General features: G+C 44.7%; 1 protein-coding gene across 5 annotated transcripts in view; it reads right to left on the bottom strand.

Moving 5' to 3' along the window:
• Positions 1-18,282, bottom strand: part of WDR59 (WD repeat domain 59) — a 256,257-nt gene extending 237,975 nt beyond the window's left edge. For 4 of the 5 annotated variants that reach the window (XM_033943868.1, XM_033943869.1, XM_033943871.1 and 1 more), the window contains exons 1-3: positions 18,128-18,282; positions 9,922-9,971; positions 6,187-6,322 (exon numbers count right to left, since the gene is read on the bottom strand). In XM_033943868.1, coding sequence (XP_033799759.1) covers positions 6,187-6,322; positions 9,922-9,971; positions 18,128-18,181 — 240 coding nt within the window. In that variant the 5' untranslated portion in view covers positions 18,182-18,282. Of the gene's footprint in view, positions 1-6,186; positions 6,323-9,921; positions 9,972-18,004; positions 18,083-18,127 lie in introns of those variants that run through there. The other variant, XM_033943870.1, reaches the window with a different exon arrangement.
• Between the last annotated feature and the right edge of the window lie 449 nt (positions 18,283-18,731).

Genomic DNA, 18,731 nt, shown 5'->3' with positions numbered 1-18,731 from the left:
TTTTTTCATAATGTAATGAGCACCAGAATGCTATAATAAAAGGGACGGAGGAAAAGAAAGCTCTATGAATACACTTTAAATCTGGCCTACATCATCCCAGCTATTCAGTGGAGCTTCCAACATCTATAGTCTACCATAATGCTGCAATGCAGCAATTTCTGTTGTTCCAACACAGCTCTGTGAATGTATTCAATTCTACACTGCTGCATCCTCTCTATGCAAAACCATGATCGACACATTCAGCTCTGCACGATACACCTCAGTCCCAACTAGAAAGCTGCACAGGAACGGGGATGACGGGAATCCTGTGGGTTCCCCCTTCGGGTCGCGGGGATCCCGTGGGAACGCCCCCCTGGTGGTCTCAGGGATCCTGCGGGGTTCGATGCAACTCGAGCCACGAGGCCCGTCTTCTTTTCCTACCTGCCCTGCAGCAGCACACATAGCCGACCAGAAGTCTTCCCCGATGTCAGCACTGACATCGGAGGGAGGGCTTTACGTCAGTTACGTGCAGCATGTAGGGCAACGAGCCCTGCATGCTGCACGTGACTGACACAACGCCTTCCATACGACATCAGCTCTGACCACGAGGGAAGACTTCCGGTTGGCTATGTGTGCTGCTGCAGGGCGGGCAGGAAATAGAAGACGAGCCTCGTGGCTCAAGCTACCTCTCAGAGCTCCATTTGGATGAGAAAAGCGCTGATAAGGTAATTTGCTGTCAGCTGAGGGCTGGACACGAACATGGGAGGCAAACACAGGACACAGAAGGAGGTCGAACATGGGAGGCAAACGCGGAACAAGTGCATTTTTGGACACAAGGCATTAACTTGGGAGAGAGGATGGAGGAAGGGAGGGAAAGAGATGCTGAGGTGGGGGAGGGAATGCATTTTTGGACACAGAAGGCATGAACTTGGGAAAGAGATGCTGAGGTGGGGGAAGAAATAGAAAGAGAGAATTGGGCCCGAGTGTGTCAGTGAGAAGGAAAGAAATGGTTGTGTACATGGGGAATGGAAGAAAGGAGAATTTTTGGTCATAGGGAGGGAGTGAGGTACAGATGAGAGGGAGAATGTTGTGGTGAAAAGGGAACAGTGGGACAGATTGAAATGGATGCAAGAGGGAGGAATGTTGGACATAGTGGTGAAGGGAATGGAGGGAGAGATGTGGCATGGTGTTGGAGAGGGGTGATAGCACAGGAGGAGAAATGTTGAGCACGGGGCTGGTGGGCAGGCACGAAAGATGAGAAAGGGATAAATGCTGGACCATGGTAGGAGGAACCAATGGACAGCAACAGAAGAATTTACAGAAGATGGGAAAGTGGAAAAAAGAAACGGACCAACTTCATGGAAAAATAAGTCTCCAGACAACAAAGGTAAAAAACGGAATTTAATGACTAAAATATGTTAGCTTTGGGAAATGTATATAGCAGATGTCTTTGTATTGTGTTCAAAAGAAAAGGAAATGTATTTCTGGTTTTATTTCTACAGTGTTGAAGTACTTGCTGATCCTTGCTGTGACTGGTGGGGATCCCCAAGCACCGCCAGCAGAGGACCTCCTCTAGAGACTGCCAGAACTCCCCTCCACCAAGCACAGCAGTCGCTAACAGCATCCATGAGCCACTGAGGTGCCAGCATCTGTGACTCAGGGATGCTACTGCTGCCTGCCAAGCTTGGCATAAGGGACCCCCGGCCAACTGCAAAGAAGGTCCTCAGCTGACAGCTTGGGGATTCTCATCAGCTGAGTATTTATATTTTATATTTACATTAGAGGCTCTGGTAGAGACCCATTTACAAATAAGCAAAGACACTTTATTAATTTGGAAATATTAATTGGGAAGAATACATACTTTGTAAACAGGTTTTTACCAGAGCCTTTAATTCAGTAGCATTATTAAATGAAATAACTATTTCTGAAGTTTATAGGAACGGGTGGGGACGGAGGGATTCCTCATAGGGATGGGTGGAGACGGAGAGATTCCTCGTAGGGACGGGTGGGGACAGGTGGAATTTTGGTGGAGACGGGTGGGGACAGGTGGGATTTATGTCCCCGTGCAACTCTCTAGTCCCAACTTGTACCCCCACACAGAGATCTACCATTGGACCTTAATGGAAGATTAGGTTAGGTTCTTACCTTTGGTAATCTTCTGTTATTCCACAACAGATTCTGTATGATAGGTGTTCAATCTGAACCCATGAACTGGATCTTGCAGAAGTTACACTCAAAGCTTTCTGCACCTCCCACATAGCCATGGAGTATAGTGCCCCCTTTCAGTTAAGTACCAAAACAATCAATCAGAACTGGAATAAAGCATACACAGAAGAAAATGATATGGGGGACATCATCAACATAACACAATTCTGTTCTGCTCTGCAACATATAAAGATAACAATTTAGTAAGAAACAGGAAAACATGCATGAACATAGCACCCAGCAACAATAACCAACCAGCTGTGTGCATCGAGCATGGGCATGAAGAGAGTCAAAGACTAAAAAATACAGGATGATCTCCCACAAGGCCTTTCTACTGGCAGGAAGTTTCTTAGGCCTGAAAGGAGAAATACCCGACACAAAAAAATAAGTTTGCGATACAGAAGTCAGAGCAAATGGATTCTGTACGGCCCTCCCTCTATCGTGGATTAATAGAAAGAAGATTACCACAAGTAAGAGCCTAATCTTCCATTCTGTTACATCCAATCTGGATTCTGTACAATAGATGACATACTAGAAGAGCCTGCCCGCAATACCGAGTCCCCAAAGGCGGTGTCCAATTGCACTGCCAGATCCACTGTAAAATTTTGTAAAAGTTGGAGAAGATCAAGTAACTGTCCTAAAAATCTCAGCTGGATAACCCCCTCGGGACTCCTGGTCAAGTGCGCTTTAAGAAAAACTGGCGGCTATGCAAATCCATCTGGCAATAGAGGCCTTGGACGCTGGCTTACCAACCTGGACTGACTAGTCAGTACAAAAAGATGGTCCTAAAATGAAAATCATTTGTTCTTTCCAAGTAATGAAGTAATATTCTTCTCCTATCCAATTTCTGTAATATCTTATCCTTCTTATCCGACCCGTGGGTTGGAAAATGGGAAGACGGACTTCACTGTCCGCACTGCTTGCTCACACTCTGGCTTGGATAAGGCCCTGATCAGCCAGTCGTCCAAATAGGGGTGTATTTGGACTCCCATTCTATGGAGGTGAGCAGCCACAACCACCATAACTTTGATGGAAGTGTGGGGAGTTGTCGACAATCCAAAAGGAGGGACTGCAAACTGGAAATGCTGCTGGAGAATATGGAATCGAAGATATTTCCTGTGTCCCAGGAAGATGAGAAGATGAATATAGGCTTCTGTCCAATCTAGACACACCAAGAATTCTTCTACAGCCACTGACAATGACCGATCGGGCCATTTCCAAGTGAAAACATGGAATCTTTAGAAATGCATTGACTGCCATGAGATCCAGAATGGGTCTCCAGACCTCTGTGTCTTTTTCTTGGGCATGATGAAGTATAAGGAGTATCTCCCTGAACCTGATTTGTTGTCAGGGTCTGGCTCTACAGCTTGGATGTCTAAGAGCTGCTGAAGCGTTGCTTGGACCCTAGTCTCTTTCTGGCTTTCCAACCAGAGAATCCAAAAACAAATCCAAGGGAAGATGAAAGGATTTTATCTTGTGTCCCTCCTGTATAATGTCCAGCACCCATTGGTACAAGGAGATCAGTTCCCATTCCCTTTGAAACATCGATAACTGCCCCCCCCCCTCCAATGTGAGAAGGCATGGCTGAAATCCTAGCATCACTGGGACTTCTTGGAGGAAGAACTGGTGCATGATTCAGAGCCCTGCTGGCATCTGAGGTTGCTATAGCGTGGTCTGTACCCCTGGAAAGGTCTCTGAGTGGAGGAGCTCGTGTTACCTTGGTGAGCTCTGTATGAAAGATAAACATTACTTCAGCTCCCCCCAGGGAGATGGCAAGGTCTGCCATATGGGAGGGACTTAGGGCCGTGGTCTGCCATACTGGCCATGAGGTCATCAAGTCATTTGCCGAAAAGCATCTGTCCTTTGAAGGGTAGCCTGTTTAAGGTAGCTTTAAAAGGACAAATCATCGGTCCACTGATGGACCCAAAGCATCCTGCGAACAGCAACTGTATATGCTGAGACTTTGCTTAGGATCCTAATAAGATCATACAAAGCATCCGCTATAAAATCCATCCCTTCCAGCATCAGCTGGGGGCAGGCATACTCCTCTGCCGATGGCACCCAACGCAGTCTCGTGTGACAGGCATATGCAGCAAACGAGGCTGCCGCCGCTGTCTTGAAGCCCAGAGACACTACCTCAAATTGTTTCTTAATTCCATGTTTACCTTGCAGTCCTGTGAATCATTTACCATCACTCTTCCTTCACTAGGAAGGACTGTGCATTTAGTGACCTGAGCCACTGCAGAATCCACCTTTGGCTATTCAAACAGATGCTGAATTTCAGGATAAAGCTTAGCCATAGCTTTAGCCACCCCTTTAAAGAGTCATCAGTCTCCCACTGCTCTGTGACTAGAGCAGTGAGGTCTGGATATGATGGGAAAAAAAAAGCAGTCTGAGCATTGGAGCGTCTCATGACTGCACTGAGAAGTGGAAGGCTGAACTTCCAACTTCAGCTCTTTTATGGCATCTGTAACAAAATGGAGGATTGTCACCAACCTAAATAGCCAGTGTATGGAAGGATCATAACCCAAATCAGTGCTCCCCAAGTCATCTTGTTTGATGGAGTCAAATTTGGAAATTAGAATCATCCAGGGTGGAAGCAGTGTCTTGAGATACTGTCTTGGAACTCTGCAATGGGCCCACTGGCAGAAAAGCACAATCTGTATCCATAAAATAGGCTTTCTACAGGAGTTGGACAAATTCAGGGGAAAACCCATATACACAGTCCGAAACCAGCCCCTGAAGGACTTCTGACAAGGTTTCCAAGGGGGGTCTTCGGACTTGACATGCTTGCACTTTGTACTAGTGCCAGCTTCAGGTACTGGACAGGATTTTCTGCCCATTCCCTGGACCCACATTGATTCCCCAGCCTTAAAGGACCTGAAAAAGAGATGAAACCCAAAGCTCACGCCTTCTCCTCGCACATGCCGCAGCACCCAGTACTTTGCTGGCAATCCGATGCAACAACACAAGAATTCAGCAGATCAGATGCTGAGGAGGATTATTTTACAAAATAGAGGGGTTTTGAGGCAGAAAAAAGATTTCTAAAAAAAAAAAAGACTTTAAAATCCAAGATGGCCACCACCAGAAAATTGCACCAAAAAGGCCCAAGGAGACTAAAGGAAAAAAATTAAAAAATGCAGAAATAGGGGTTTTAGAAGTGGAAGACTTGAACCCTACCCTCAGAAACCACCCAAAACAAACTTTAGACCCCCCCTCCCCCTGATTTTCCCATAGGAAATAATGGGACTATAGTCAGTGTTGTGCAGTGCCTGGCTGTCAGCTCTTTTTCTCACTCTCTGCAGCTGAAGAGTAGGGAAGGGATTTTCCCGATTCATAAACTTCTCCTAACAGTCCAATCTTCGGAATCTTCAGGCTGCCAGTCGGACAGACCCCAACTGAGACCTCCACACCCTCCTAACCTTGACATGTGACAGGGGTGGGAAATATGCAACTGGCACCCTGATACTCCAATGGTTCTTACTCAAGACGCCCACAGCCTGAACTTATGCCTCTGAGAATATCAGAAGGCAAGCATTCACCCAAGGGAATGAACCCCGAATGCCAAGGTGGCACACAGCAGGCTGGCCCCACAGGTCCACCCAAAGACTTGCCCTTTGAAGCTCCAGCTCCGCAGGATCTGCTTCCCTTCCCAGGCAGAGAACCCCTAATAAGGGGTCTCAGGGCACCAAAGCCACTGAAAAAAATCAAAATTATGCTGAAAAAGAAAGAACAATAAAGTAGAGCAGATCAGAAACACCTATATATGGTTCGATTGCAGAGGTAAAAAACTGAAGGGGCACTATACTCCACTGCTAAATGAGAGGTGCAGAAAGCTTTGCATGTAACTTCTACAAGACCTGAATCATGGGTTGGAATTGAACACCTATCGTACAGAATCTGGAGTGGATTTAAACAGAAAGGTTTCTCTGACTGGTTAGTCTTAGATCCAATCATCACAAGCATGTACAAGCACCTTTCCTTAGTCAGGGAGAGCATTACCGAAGCAGCAAAGTAATGTGCATAACTTTCATGTGGATTCCACTGCACGGTACCAATGTCCCATTTGCTCTGACGAGAGATTTTCCGGTGTCCTTCTGTTGGTGCATCCAAGTTCACTATATACAAGAAGCGACGTCTACAAAAAAAAAACACAGAAATACCGTCATTCTACCATGAAAGGTGAAGAGGAAAAACATTTCTTCTATATTTTTTTCTCATTTTAAGGTAAGATCACCAAGTTTCAAATTCCACCAGATGTGCTGGACCCCCATATCCAAGAGCTGCTTCTCGAGTTTGTGAGAGCATATGCTCCCAAAACCGAGTTAAACAGCAAGTTGAATCTTGAAAGTTTAGGAAGGGTTTGAAAGGATATTTTGAATGTTAGTCTCTTTTAAATAAGTAATACATTTTAAAACATATTGTATTTTTCAGACCATAAGACGCACCCACCTGTAGAGGAGGAAAAACCAAGAAAAAATAATTTGGTTCAGAATTTTTTTCTTCTTGGTTTTTCTTCCTCTACACATAGGTGCGTCTGGTGCTGGGAAGCCCGAAACAGCAGCCTGCAGCCCGAAACCACCTGCAGCCTGAAGCAAGGCCTCCCCGAAGCCGCCCGAAGAAAGCTCCCCCCACAAAGCCGCACGAAGAAAGGCCCCCGGTATCTTTTTTAAAAAGCGATGGTCCAGCGCAGTCTCCTGCTGGACGGCTCCCTCTCTGTAGAGCAACGCAACACCCAATGCAGGAGCACGACCTTTGCACTTCCTGCCTGGTCCTGCACCGCTCAGTAACCGACGCCATAACTGACTGCAGCCAATCACAGAGCAGCGCGGGACCAGGTAGGAAGCGCAAACGTCGCACTCCTGCATTGTCATCGCATCACTCTACAGAGAGGCAGCCATCCAGCAGGAGATCTCGCTGGACCACCGCTTCTTAAAAAGGTACCGGGTGGGAGGGGGGGCGCAGTGTATTAGGTCCATAAGACGCACCCTCTCTTCCACTCCCTTTTTGGGGGTGGAAGAAGTACATCTTATGGTCCAAAAAATACGGTAATTCAATAAGTACAAAATAATTATCTGTATTGGTTGTATTTTAAACCTCATGGAGCATTTGTCAGAGATGTGATCAATAACTAAATATTTCCTTTGGGATTGATCCCCTCAGATATAAGAAACTAAGCAGGGTCCAAATTGAATCAGTACATGTGGAGGAAGTATCCAGGTGGAGCAGAGGAATAACCCAGTGGATAGAACAGAAGGTTGAGAACTAGGGAAGCCAGGGGCCAAATCTCATGGATACTTCTTGTGACACTAGTAAAATCTGGCAAGTCAATATAGTGGCTATAGTGGGAGCGATTTTTATTTTATGGGCGATTCTTAGCATAATAGCATGCCAATTATACGCAAGCTATTTGTGCGGAGAATCGCTGGTAGAGAGCGGGAAAAATTATGCCAGGTTCTTGCTCAGAAGAGCTATCACTAAACACAACTCCTCTCCCTTCTGTCAAAGCTGCTCTCCCTGCCCCGATCAACTGAGCCACAGGTCTACCCGAGTTTTGCTGGCTCAGCTGACTGACCAGCAGGGAGAGCAGCAGAGAGAAATGTTCCACCCTCCCGCTGACACCCCTCCTCGGCTATCGCTGCCTGGCCCTCCCACACCCTGTACAAGATTGGAAGAAAAAATGCCCACTCCCACCTGTTCCTGCCCCCTCCCCCCCCTTAACTTCAAGGACAGCTGAAGGGATATATACTCCCTCCCCTGCCTCCTGGTACCTTTACAATGAAGGCTGGCCAGAGAGATGTCTACTCTTTCCAGCCGGCAGTCTAGCCTCTTCAAAATGGCGGGCTTTCTCCTTCCCTGTGCATCCTGGGATGCACCAGGGAGGGCCCTAAAGCTCTGATTGGCCCAGGCACCTAAGGCCCCAGAGAGCTGAATAATATCTTTCATTATTCATATTCAACGGAATTGTAAAATATGCTCTCTGAGAATACTCACAGAACTCCTGCTGGCCGGTCCTTCCTTTTTTTAGGTTGAAGTTGTGTTACTGGCAGCCACAACAAAAGAGGAATGGATTGAGGGTGGGGGGAGTAAGACAGGGAATTGAAGACCTCTAGCTATGTCCTACCTATTGGGAGCAGTCCACCAGGTTCAACTGTGACCTAGTTGACCAACTGGACCAGCAGCCAACTCCTCAGAACCAAACACACTGAACAGTACATCCATCCACCTGATGGAGATAAAAAATACTGGAGAACTGGGCTGTTGTCTAAGATATAGAAAACACAGAACTGAGCTATGCTATGTATCTCCACCTGCTGGTTGATGGATATAACTATTCCCACAAGTCCTGGAATAGTGAGAAGATATGTAATAGAACAGGGGTGCCCAATACGTTGATCACAATCGACCGGTAGATTGGGAAGGCAACGCGAGTCGATCACGGAGCCCATTCCGGGCTTCGTGATAGACTTGTGTTGCCGTCCCGAACTACCGGGCTGATCAGCCTTCCTCTCCCCGACGTCCCCCACCGCCGCCTGAACCTCTCCCTGCAGAAGCATCGGACCGACCAGCATTCCGCTCCCCGATATCAATTCTGACGTCAGAGAGGAAGGTCTGGGCCAGCCAATCACTACCTGGCTGGCCTGGAACTTCCTCTCCGACGTCAGAATTGACGTCAGGGAGTGGAATGCTGGTCAGTGTGACGCTTCTGCAGGGAGAGCTTGGGGAGGCAGTGGCTTGGGGGGCCTGTTCCCCAATGGCAGCGGTGGCAAACCTAGTGGCTTCGGGGAGGGCAGGGAGAAAGAAAGAAAGGGGCAGGCAGGGAGACAGAAAGAAGGAGGGGGGCAGGGAGACAAAGAAAGAAGGGAAACAGAAAGAAAGGGGGAACAGGGAGAAAGAAAGAAAAAGTTGGGGGAGAGAATGAGGTCTGGAGGAGAGAAAGCATATAGGAAGATGAAAGAAGGGAAGAAATATTGGATGCACAGTCAGAAGAATAAAATGCAACCTGAGACTGATGAAATTACCAGAGAACAAAGGTAGGAAAAATGATTTTATTTTCAATTTAGTGATCAAAATGTGTCCGTTTTGAAAATTTATATCTGCTGTCTATATTTTGCACTATGGCTTCCTTTTACTAAACCGCAATAGCGGTTTTTAGCGCAGGAAGCCTATGAGCGTCGAGAGCAGCGGAAGGGGGTATATTTGTCTATTTTTGTATGGTTGTTACTGAGGTGACATTGCATAGGGTCATCTGCCTTGACCTCTTTGAAAAAAAAAACGGAATATGAATGATAATTAACATTTTCTCTGCCTTTCAATGTGCTTTGTGTTTTTAAAAAAATTATTCTTGGTAGATCATTTTGACTTGGTCATTTTAAAAGTAGCTCGCAAGCCCAAAAAGTGTGGGCACCCCTGTAATAGAATATCCCTTTATATATTTCACATTCGGCTCTCCATAAAATTAATACTTTTCACTAAATGTTTCCATTTATGCTGTAGTCCATTCAAAGTTGAAAGGATTTGTATCTTTTTCTAACAATATCACTACAGTAGGTCTCTTCCTTTGTGAGTACCAGGTAAATATTTCAGTGGGCTTTACTTTGAAAACAAGTGGGGGAGGGGGGGGTGGAAATCAGGGTGAGTTAGAAGCTTCACTGTGCCTTGGGAACAGACCTGTACAGGGTGAAGATACCCCTTGTGAGACAGAGTGCACATCAGGTGGGAGAAGGGAACACTCACCCAGAGAGTACCGCATGCTGTCCACGACAATCCAATGACATCGCAGTCACCTAAAAAAAAAAAAAAAAGCCACATTAACTGCAGCAACTACATGAAGTCTTACAAATGAAAATCCTACTCATTCTGGTATTCCTTCCTGCTGTCCATTGATACAGATGCAAAACAAAGATCAACTTTTTTATAGCACTGCTGGGCATATACACTACAGCACAATAATGTGTGTCAATTTTGGAGATGGCAATTTTAAAAAGCACTACTGTAATGAAACAATGGTACAATTATATATGGAAAATCAACAATTAACATGTTACACAAAATATAGAGCTATTACCTACTTGGAATTTCTAGAAAAGTTATGTTTTTTGTAAATTTGAACTGCATTTGAACTCCAGGAGGTATATACATTTTTTAAAATAAATAAATATTAATGGATTTCCAAATATAATCTGAAAGAAAATAGCTGAAAAACTTAAGAATGATTGTAGAGTTCTGTGTTGGGGTTTACATGGTAAAACTGGTTTAATATAAAAATAATTAAGAATTGAATAGAAATTCTCAGGCCCCTTCCAGCTGCAACTGTAGAAAAAACAGTGAGAAGAGGTAAGGAAGATAGGTCAGCATGGTATTATTACAGTCTGTTCTGCAAGCTATGTTGTGCAGTGAAGAACAGGAGAAAAAGAGAGATGCAGTAGAGAAGATATTGAAGATCAGAGGTGCACAGAATTCACATACATTAAGCATCCAGCCAGACTGGATTGTTCATCAAGAAGATAGGCTACTTGAATGGGACAAAGAAGCCAGAGACTAATCCCATCTACCATGCCTGCAAGTGTCACACCTTCCTTATCAATTAAACTAACCATTGTTTCAAACAGTTTACAAATTATAAACAGAAAGATACTGGGAAATACAATAGTTTCTATTTTAGAATAAGGTTTCTAGTATAAAAGCCTCCTCTCTACATCACCCCCTCTCTCTCTCTCTGAAACTCCTCTCTACATCACCCCCCCCTTTCTCTCTGGAACCCAAAGCTTGGAACATCACTTCCCCCCCCCCCTCTCTCTACTTCTCTCTTTCTTTGTCCTCACACCTATTCAGGAAGCTGTCTTTTCTCTCTCATTCACAAGAGCAAAGAAGCAGTCTCTGAATCCACTCTGTATTTGTAAAGCTTATATCTATTTCTGTCTGTCCATTAGTAACCCAGTAAAGCTTATGTATCTTTCTAAAGATTGCCTTTCTGTAATATTAAGCCTATTTCTACATTATACTCTGTATGTAATCACTTCTGGCTGTGCTTGTCATTTGATTTCACTTCCTAATGAGAATCTTCTATGAGGGTATTGAACCCAGGACCTGGCGGATTGTAAGGCCGCTTCAACATTACCCCTCCAAAACCTTACATTTGTGGGGCTAAACCTTACATTTAGCAAGGAATTAGGTTTGTGGTCCTGCACACTAGCCATAAGATCGTCCAGACCCTTACCAAACAATACTTGCCCCTTAAAGGGCAGTTTACTGAGGGTTGCTTTGGACAAAGAATCACCTGCCCACTGTCTGATCCACAACATCCGGTGTGCAAAGAAGGAGTAGGCAGACAGCTTGCTCACACTTTGAATACCGGTACGTCATACAGGGCAATGGCCGCATAGTCTACTCCAGAAATTAAAAATGGAAGATTCTTAGCCACGATGGCGTCAGGATCATGACGAAGTCTGGAGTGACAGGCTCTTCTGACAAAGGATGCTGCTGTGGCCGCTCTCAAACCCAAGGCTGCAGAATCAAAAAGACTTTTTAACACAAAAATTGATCCTGCAGTCTTGTGCGTCCTTCAGTACCACACTGCCTTCACTGGGAAGAGAAGTGCGCTTGGTAACCTACTCCACCAAGGAGTACACCTTTGGAGAAAATGCTGATTAAAGGTCTCCACCATCAGGTAGAGCTTAGACATGGCCTTGGCCACCCTCAAAGGACCTTCCAGAACCTTTCAATGATCCATGAGCATCTTTGCAATGTCCGGATAGTCAGGAAAAGAGAAAGACTGCGGCTTCATGCTACTCATAAGAGAGCACTGTGCTGTTGAGGACCTATTAGTCTCCAGTTTCAATTCCTGAAAGGATAGAATCCCTATCAACGCAGGCTTGATGGTCTCCGCACTGTGGGGGTCCTCCTCAAGATCCAGAGCATCTCCCAGATCCGGGTCCTGGAGATCCGTGACTGTAGTGCAGACAAATCCCAACATGGAAATGCCTGTCAGAGAAAGGAAAGGCATGAGCATATCATTCGGATCATCTGAGTCATCCAGTTGTGGACTGTCCCCCAACTGTGCATGGCCCTGCTGCATGGGACCTGCATCCCTCAGGGAAGGGGACTGCAACACCAACACAGACGCCACGGTAGGCGGATTTGGTGAATTTTTATTGGTTAGATAAGCCTGAAACAGCATATTAATAAATTCTGGGGGGAAACTTTTTCCCTAAGGGGCAGTCGCCTCCTCTGAACTCTTCTTGGAGCTCTTGTGGGCCTTCTGTGCCAAATTGCAGCGTTTCACTGGGGACACACTTGCTTTGCCCCCAGCCCTATTTTGGACAGTCCTCGGATGTTAGAACCCCCCCAAAGGGGCACGGAGTGCTAAAGCCGTCACCTCCTCTCTCACACACCAAATGGAACACGGATGCTCGCCTGACAGCCATCCGCCACAAACAGGGCATGAAGGCAGGGTATCCATCCCAGAAAAGTCCATCTACCCTGTTTTTCTTTCAAAAACTAAGTGTTTAGAGGCAGATAAATGCTTTTAATTCAAATTGGAAACATCCAAGATGGCACCACAGGAATGATTTTTAGTGCTAAAATGGCCTGGGAAACAAACACAAAAAAAATTTTTTTTTGAAAGTGGAGATCTTAGGACTTTTAGGGTGGTAGGACCTAGGACTAACCTCCAAACCACCCAAAACCTGAATCTGGAGACCCCCCCCCCAAAAAAAATCGATCTCTCAGACCGTCAGCCTGTTACTCGTGCCATGCTGTGTGCTGGAAGCTGCAAGATGGAAGCTGAAACAGCTTACGAGATCCTCTGCCTCAACAAGCCTTGGAACCTGGACTGCTGCCAGTATCTTGGGACCAACAAACCAACCAGAGACCTCCACCTTAGAGAATGACACAGGTTACAATTTTTTCCCCGTCCTGCCTTGGTGAGTTCTTTTCCTGTCCCTGCCCCATTCCTGCAAGCTCTGTCCTCATCTGCACAAGCCTCAAACACTTTAAAATCAAAGTGTTCGAGGCTTGAGCGGTTAAGGCAGAGCTTACAGGAATGGGGCAGGGACAAAAGACAAAACTCATGGGGACAAAACAGGGAAATTGAGTTCCAGCGAGGACAGTGTCAAATTTGTCCCCATGTTATTCTCTACTCCACCTCACCAAGAAATGCCACACATACAAATGGGTGGAGGACACAGTTGGCCCCCTTCTTGGAGCCACACAGCCTGCGCTCAAACCAACTAGCAGACAAACCTGGGGTGAGCAATGCTCCCAAGGGAACGGTCCCTGAAACATCCAGGTGGTGAACTGCAGAACAGCCAACCCCTTGGAAATAGACTTTGTCAGTAAAGTCTGTGCTCTCCCGCAGCCAGAGCTGTCCCTGTGGGGAATCTCTGCAGCATGAAAACACAAAATTAAATAAAAAATTAAACACAAACAGAAAAGACTAACTCCTACTGCCTCACTTGTAGGAAGACAATTGGAAATCAGAGAGCAGTCCTGAGGTAAGAGGGGAGGATCAAAAATATGTTCTTGAAGTTTCCTACAAGCCAAGAGAGAAATACGTTTGGCGAAGGCACAGGCGGAAGAACAAATGGCTAAAAATGTAAAAAAGGGAGATAAAATTTTTTTCAGATATATTAGTGAAAGGAGGAAGATAAAAAATGGAATTGCTAGGCTAAAAGATGCTGGGAACAAATATGTGGAGAGTGATGAAGAGAAAGCAAATGTGCTAAACAAATACTTCTGTTCTGTGTTCACAGAAGAAAATCCTGGAGAAGGACCGAGATTGTCTGGCAAAGTTATACGAGAAAATGGAGTAGATTCTGCGCCGTTCACGGAGGAGGGTGTTTATGAGCAACTTGAAAAACTGAAGGTGGACAAAGCGATGGGACCAGACGGGATCCATCCCAGGATACTAAGGGAGCTCAGAGAGGTTCAACAAATCTCTGGAGACGGGAGTGATTCCTGGGGATTGGAGGAGAGCGGATGTGGTCCCTATTCACAAAAGTGGTCACAGGGATGAAGCAGGAAACTACAGGCCGGTGAGCCTCACTTCAGTTATTGGAAAAATAATGGAAGTGTTGCTGAAAGAAAGGATAGTGTAATTCCTTGAATCTAATGGGTTACAGGATCCGAGGCAACATGGCTTTACAAAAGGTAAATCGTGCCAAACGAACCTGATAGAATTTTTTGATTGGGTGACCAGAGAGCTGGATCGAGGACATATGCTAGATGTAATTTACTTGGATTTCAGCAAAGCCTTTGATACAGTTCCTCATAGGAGGCTGTTGAACAAACTTGAAGGGCTGAAGTTAGGACCCAAAGTGGTGAACTGGGTCAGAAACTGGCTGTTGGACAGACACCAGAGGGTGGTGGTTAATGGAAGTCGCTCGAAGGAAGTAAAGGTGACTAGTGGAGTCCCTCAGGGTTCGGTGCTGGGGCCAATCCTGTTCAATAGGTATGTGAGTGACATTGCTGAAGGGTTAGAAGGAAAAGTGTGCCTTTTTGCAGATGTTACCAAGATTTGTAACAGAGTAGACACCGAAGAGGGAGTGGAAAATATGAAAAAGGATCTGCAAAAGTTAGAGGAATGGTCTAATGCCTGGCAACTAAAATTCAATGCAAAGAAATGCAGAGTAATGCATTTGGGGATTAATAATAGGAAGGAACCGTATATGCTGGGATATGCACGGACGGGGAGAGGGACCTTGGGGTGATAGTGTCCGAAGATCTAAAGGCGAAAAAACAGTGTGACAAGGCAGTGGCTGCTGCCAGAAGGATGCTGGGCTGTATAAAGAGAGGCGTGGTCAGTAGAAGGAAGAAGGTGTTGATGCCCCTGTACAGGTCATTGGTGAGGCCCCACTTGGAGTATTGTGTTCAGTTTTGGAGACCGTATCTGGCGAAAGACGTAAGAAGAGTTGAGGCGGTCCAGAGGAGGGCGACGAAAATGATAGGAGGCTTGCGCCAGAAGACGTATGAGGAGAGACTGGAAGCCCTGAATATGTATACCCTAGAGGAAAGGAGAGACAGGGGAGATATGATTCAGACGTTCAAATACTTGAAGGGTATTAACGTAGAACAAAATCTTTTCCAGAGAAAGGAAAATGGTAAAACCAGAGAACATAATTTGAGGTTGAGGGGTGGTAGATTCAGGGGCAATGTTAGGAAATTCTACTTTACGGAGAGGGTAGTGGATGCCTGGAATGCGCTCCCGAGAGAGGTGGTGGAGAGTAAAACTGTGACTGAGTTCAAAGAAGCATGGGATGAACACAGAAGATTTAGAATCAGAAAATAATATTAAATATTGAATGAACTAGGCCAGTTACTGGGCAGACTTGCACGGTCTGTGTCTGTGTATGGCCGTTTGGTGGAGGATGGGCAGGGGAGGGCTTCAATGGCTGGGAGGGTGTAGATGGGCTGGAGTAAGTCTTAACAGAGATTTTGGCAGTTGGAACCCAAGCACAGTACCGGGTAAAGCTTTGGATTCTTGCCCAGAAATAGCTAAGAAGAAAAATTTAAAAAAAATAAAATAAAATAAAAATAAAATAAAAAAAATTTAAATTGAATCAGGTTGGGCAGACTGGATGGACCATTCGGGTCTTTATCTGCCGTCATCTACTATGTTACTATGGATTACTGTATCGTTTCTTTTTGCTTTTATGACTTCTTGTGAGGCTATACCATGGCTTATAAAGAATGTGACAATATTCTCAGTTACAAGGATTACCCATTTAGATGCATTATTACAAGAACCACCTTTTTTTTTTTTTTTTGCTAATATTGGAAAAGATGCAGATTTAAGTAAATATATACAATTTGCTCAGCTGTACAAGAAAGCTATAAGAATGGATCTATATTACACTACCTTGATTGAATATTACATGGTCAAACAAATCCCTAGAAGACTGTGAATTTTAAAAGAACCTCAGATGGTTTTGTATAAGAAGAACTTTATTAAATATTGAAATACAATTCTAAATAAATGTTCTTTAGACCTGATGATCCTGATCATTAAAACATAAAAAAGGAGAGTGTTCAAGTTAAGAAAGAAACTGAACAAAAAAAGATAAAGTTAAAAGAATTATGTGTGAATTACATAAATTTATAGAAGTAAACAAGACTTTGGAAGATTTTAAAAAGAGTGCTAAAATTCAAGTTTGACAAGTTTGAGATGATGCAGGACTATAAAAAGGGTTTAATATACTGATAGACAAGAAGTAAAACTACAGATCCCAAAACAATCCCACCTCCCTAGAATACAAGAAGTTGGTCATGGAAATCTAAAGGAGGAACCAAAAATTAGGAAGAGGATCCTAAGTGAAGACTGGAATATTAATTTATCATAGGAAGACTAACCTGCAACATTAAGATACCACAAATTAGTAATTCCTGTGGGATATGAAGGTGCAGCACCTTAATAATTACTACACGCTCCTCCAGTATCAACTGGGGCGGGGGAATAACGTGAGCAAAGAATCCTGCTTTTCCCAGCTCTCAGCCCACTGCTCTAATTGCTATGATCTCCGTGCTATTAGCATATTTTTACAGAACATTTAAGGATTTTTTTTAGTGCAGCTTATCATGAAGATCCTCAGGCAGAGGCATGCCATTTTATTATAGAGACAATGGTAGCTCACATACTTATGGGAACCAACTTCTTGCCTGGAAGAGAAGCCTAATGGTTAGTGCAGTGGCCTGAGAACCTAGGGAACAGGTTCAATTCCCAGTGCTGCTCCTTGTGACCCTGGGCAAGTCACTTAACCCTCCCTAGGTACAAATTAGTACTTGTATATAATATGTAAACCACTTTGATTGTAACCACAGAAAGGTGGTATATCCAATCCCTTTTCCTTTTAACTCTCAACATTTCAAGAAGCTATAATCAAACCTTCCAAAATATTTAATCCTTATTTTGACATCACAGCTTTGACTTATCAAAAGTCCCTTGGTTATTAAATAGAGAAATATTATAATCCGTGAGATTGAAAGGTCACTTGGACACACAAAGTCAGAGGCGTGAAGAAAGTACAAGAGGTTTATTACAGCATGCTGGACTCTAGTGCAGTGAACAACCTGCCTACTAGTGTTAGAAACAGGAAATGCACGGACTTTTATGCCCTTTTCACTAAGCATACGCAAACTAATATATGCAAAAACTACAATTTTCATGTTACTTCTATAACTTTCTACAATTATTATTGGTCCTAAGCCAGCACTTATGATAGGTTCAGGGATACAACTTATAGTTCTATAGGAAACTAGCTCATTTCTCTGCTTATCTAAATCTTACAGTTCTAAATGTTACATGTACAGGAGGGTAGGGTACATCATGGCTCAAACTCTTATCTATTTAGCTTACAATGTGGTAAGGCAGGGACATACATTTCAGGCAGATGAGGTCAATAGACTGTACACTGTTTTCAGCTATATAAGCCAGAGCAATATTTTAAACAACAGTTAACCATTTCATGACCCTACAAGATAACCCTAACATGGCTGTGTAGATCCTGTCAACAGAATTCCAGGCAAAAAACACGCTAGCTAATTCACACCCTTGCAACGTTAAAGCTTTTTTTTTTTTTTTTTTGGGGGGGGGGGCTTAATAAATGTTCCGAACTCAAGCGCTAAGAGGAAATGGAATTTAGAGTCACATCTCGTTTCTTCCTACTAAACTGCCAGTCACCCACGTCTGCCAAACTATTGCTCTCTACAACCTTATTCAACACATAAAAACATAAGTTAAGCAATAGTAATAAAACCCTCATCCCTTCCTAATATATCCCCCACACCCCACATAGCTTAAAGTCACATTGCGCATGCTCCATACACTCTGAGCACTGAATGTTCCCACAGTAGGCATGCTCCAAAGAACTGTTCGAGGCTCCCGGCCTTGCGAAGGCCGTCCCTTCCTTTCTGCGCTTTCTTCCAACACACTGCTTCCCGTCGTTACCTGAGAATCCCTGAATTCCACCACCACATTCTCGCTACTCCAGCGTGCCGCCATGTCGCCGTCTCTGAAAACATAACAAACTGCGTCTTACGTAAGGCACGTGGTTTGTCCGAGCCTCGATCATGGGACGGATCCACTTCGACCTCCGGAAGTTGTAATTTATAAAATCTCAAAAGAGAGGTTTGACAATTGGAACTCTTGTACGAGCATTGAGTCCCAAACCTGCAAAAACGTACGATACTGCTTTTTTCCTCGCTTTTGTGCAACAGCTGCACAGACAGCAAGAGGAAGGAAAGCTTCATTATTAATAAGCTGGGCGGTCTGAACGTCGCCAATTCTGAGGCTGGAGGAGGAGTAGAGGCGGCAAGGCTATAGCTCTCATTCACCCATCAGTTGCATACTTTTTCCTCGCTTTCAGATAAGGCAGTGTATCGCAAACTGCAGTGGCAGCCTCCTGAGATTTCAGGTGTGACACAACACACTGGCAAGGATGAAAGTCGTCTACACGGCGAGAGACACGTTCTGTAGGAAGTCAGGCAGCGCAGATGACTCTCCTGGCTAGCGTCTCTCCTTTTCCTGCACCTCCCGGATCCCTCAACCAAAG

The sequence above is a fragment of the Geotrypetes seraphini genome, chromosome 4, assembly GCF_902459505.1.
Source record: "Geotrypetes seraphini chromosome 4, aGeoSer1.1, whole genome shotgun sequence".
In the NCBI taxonomy this organism is placed as follows: domain Eukaryota; kingdom Metazoa; phylum Chordata; class Amphibia; order Gymnophiona; family Dermophiidae; genus Geotrypetes; species Geotrypetes seraphini.
The sequence above is the reverse complement of the archived record's forward strand: the minus strand, read 5'-3'. Positions and strand labels throughout refer to the sequence as shown.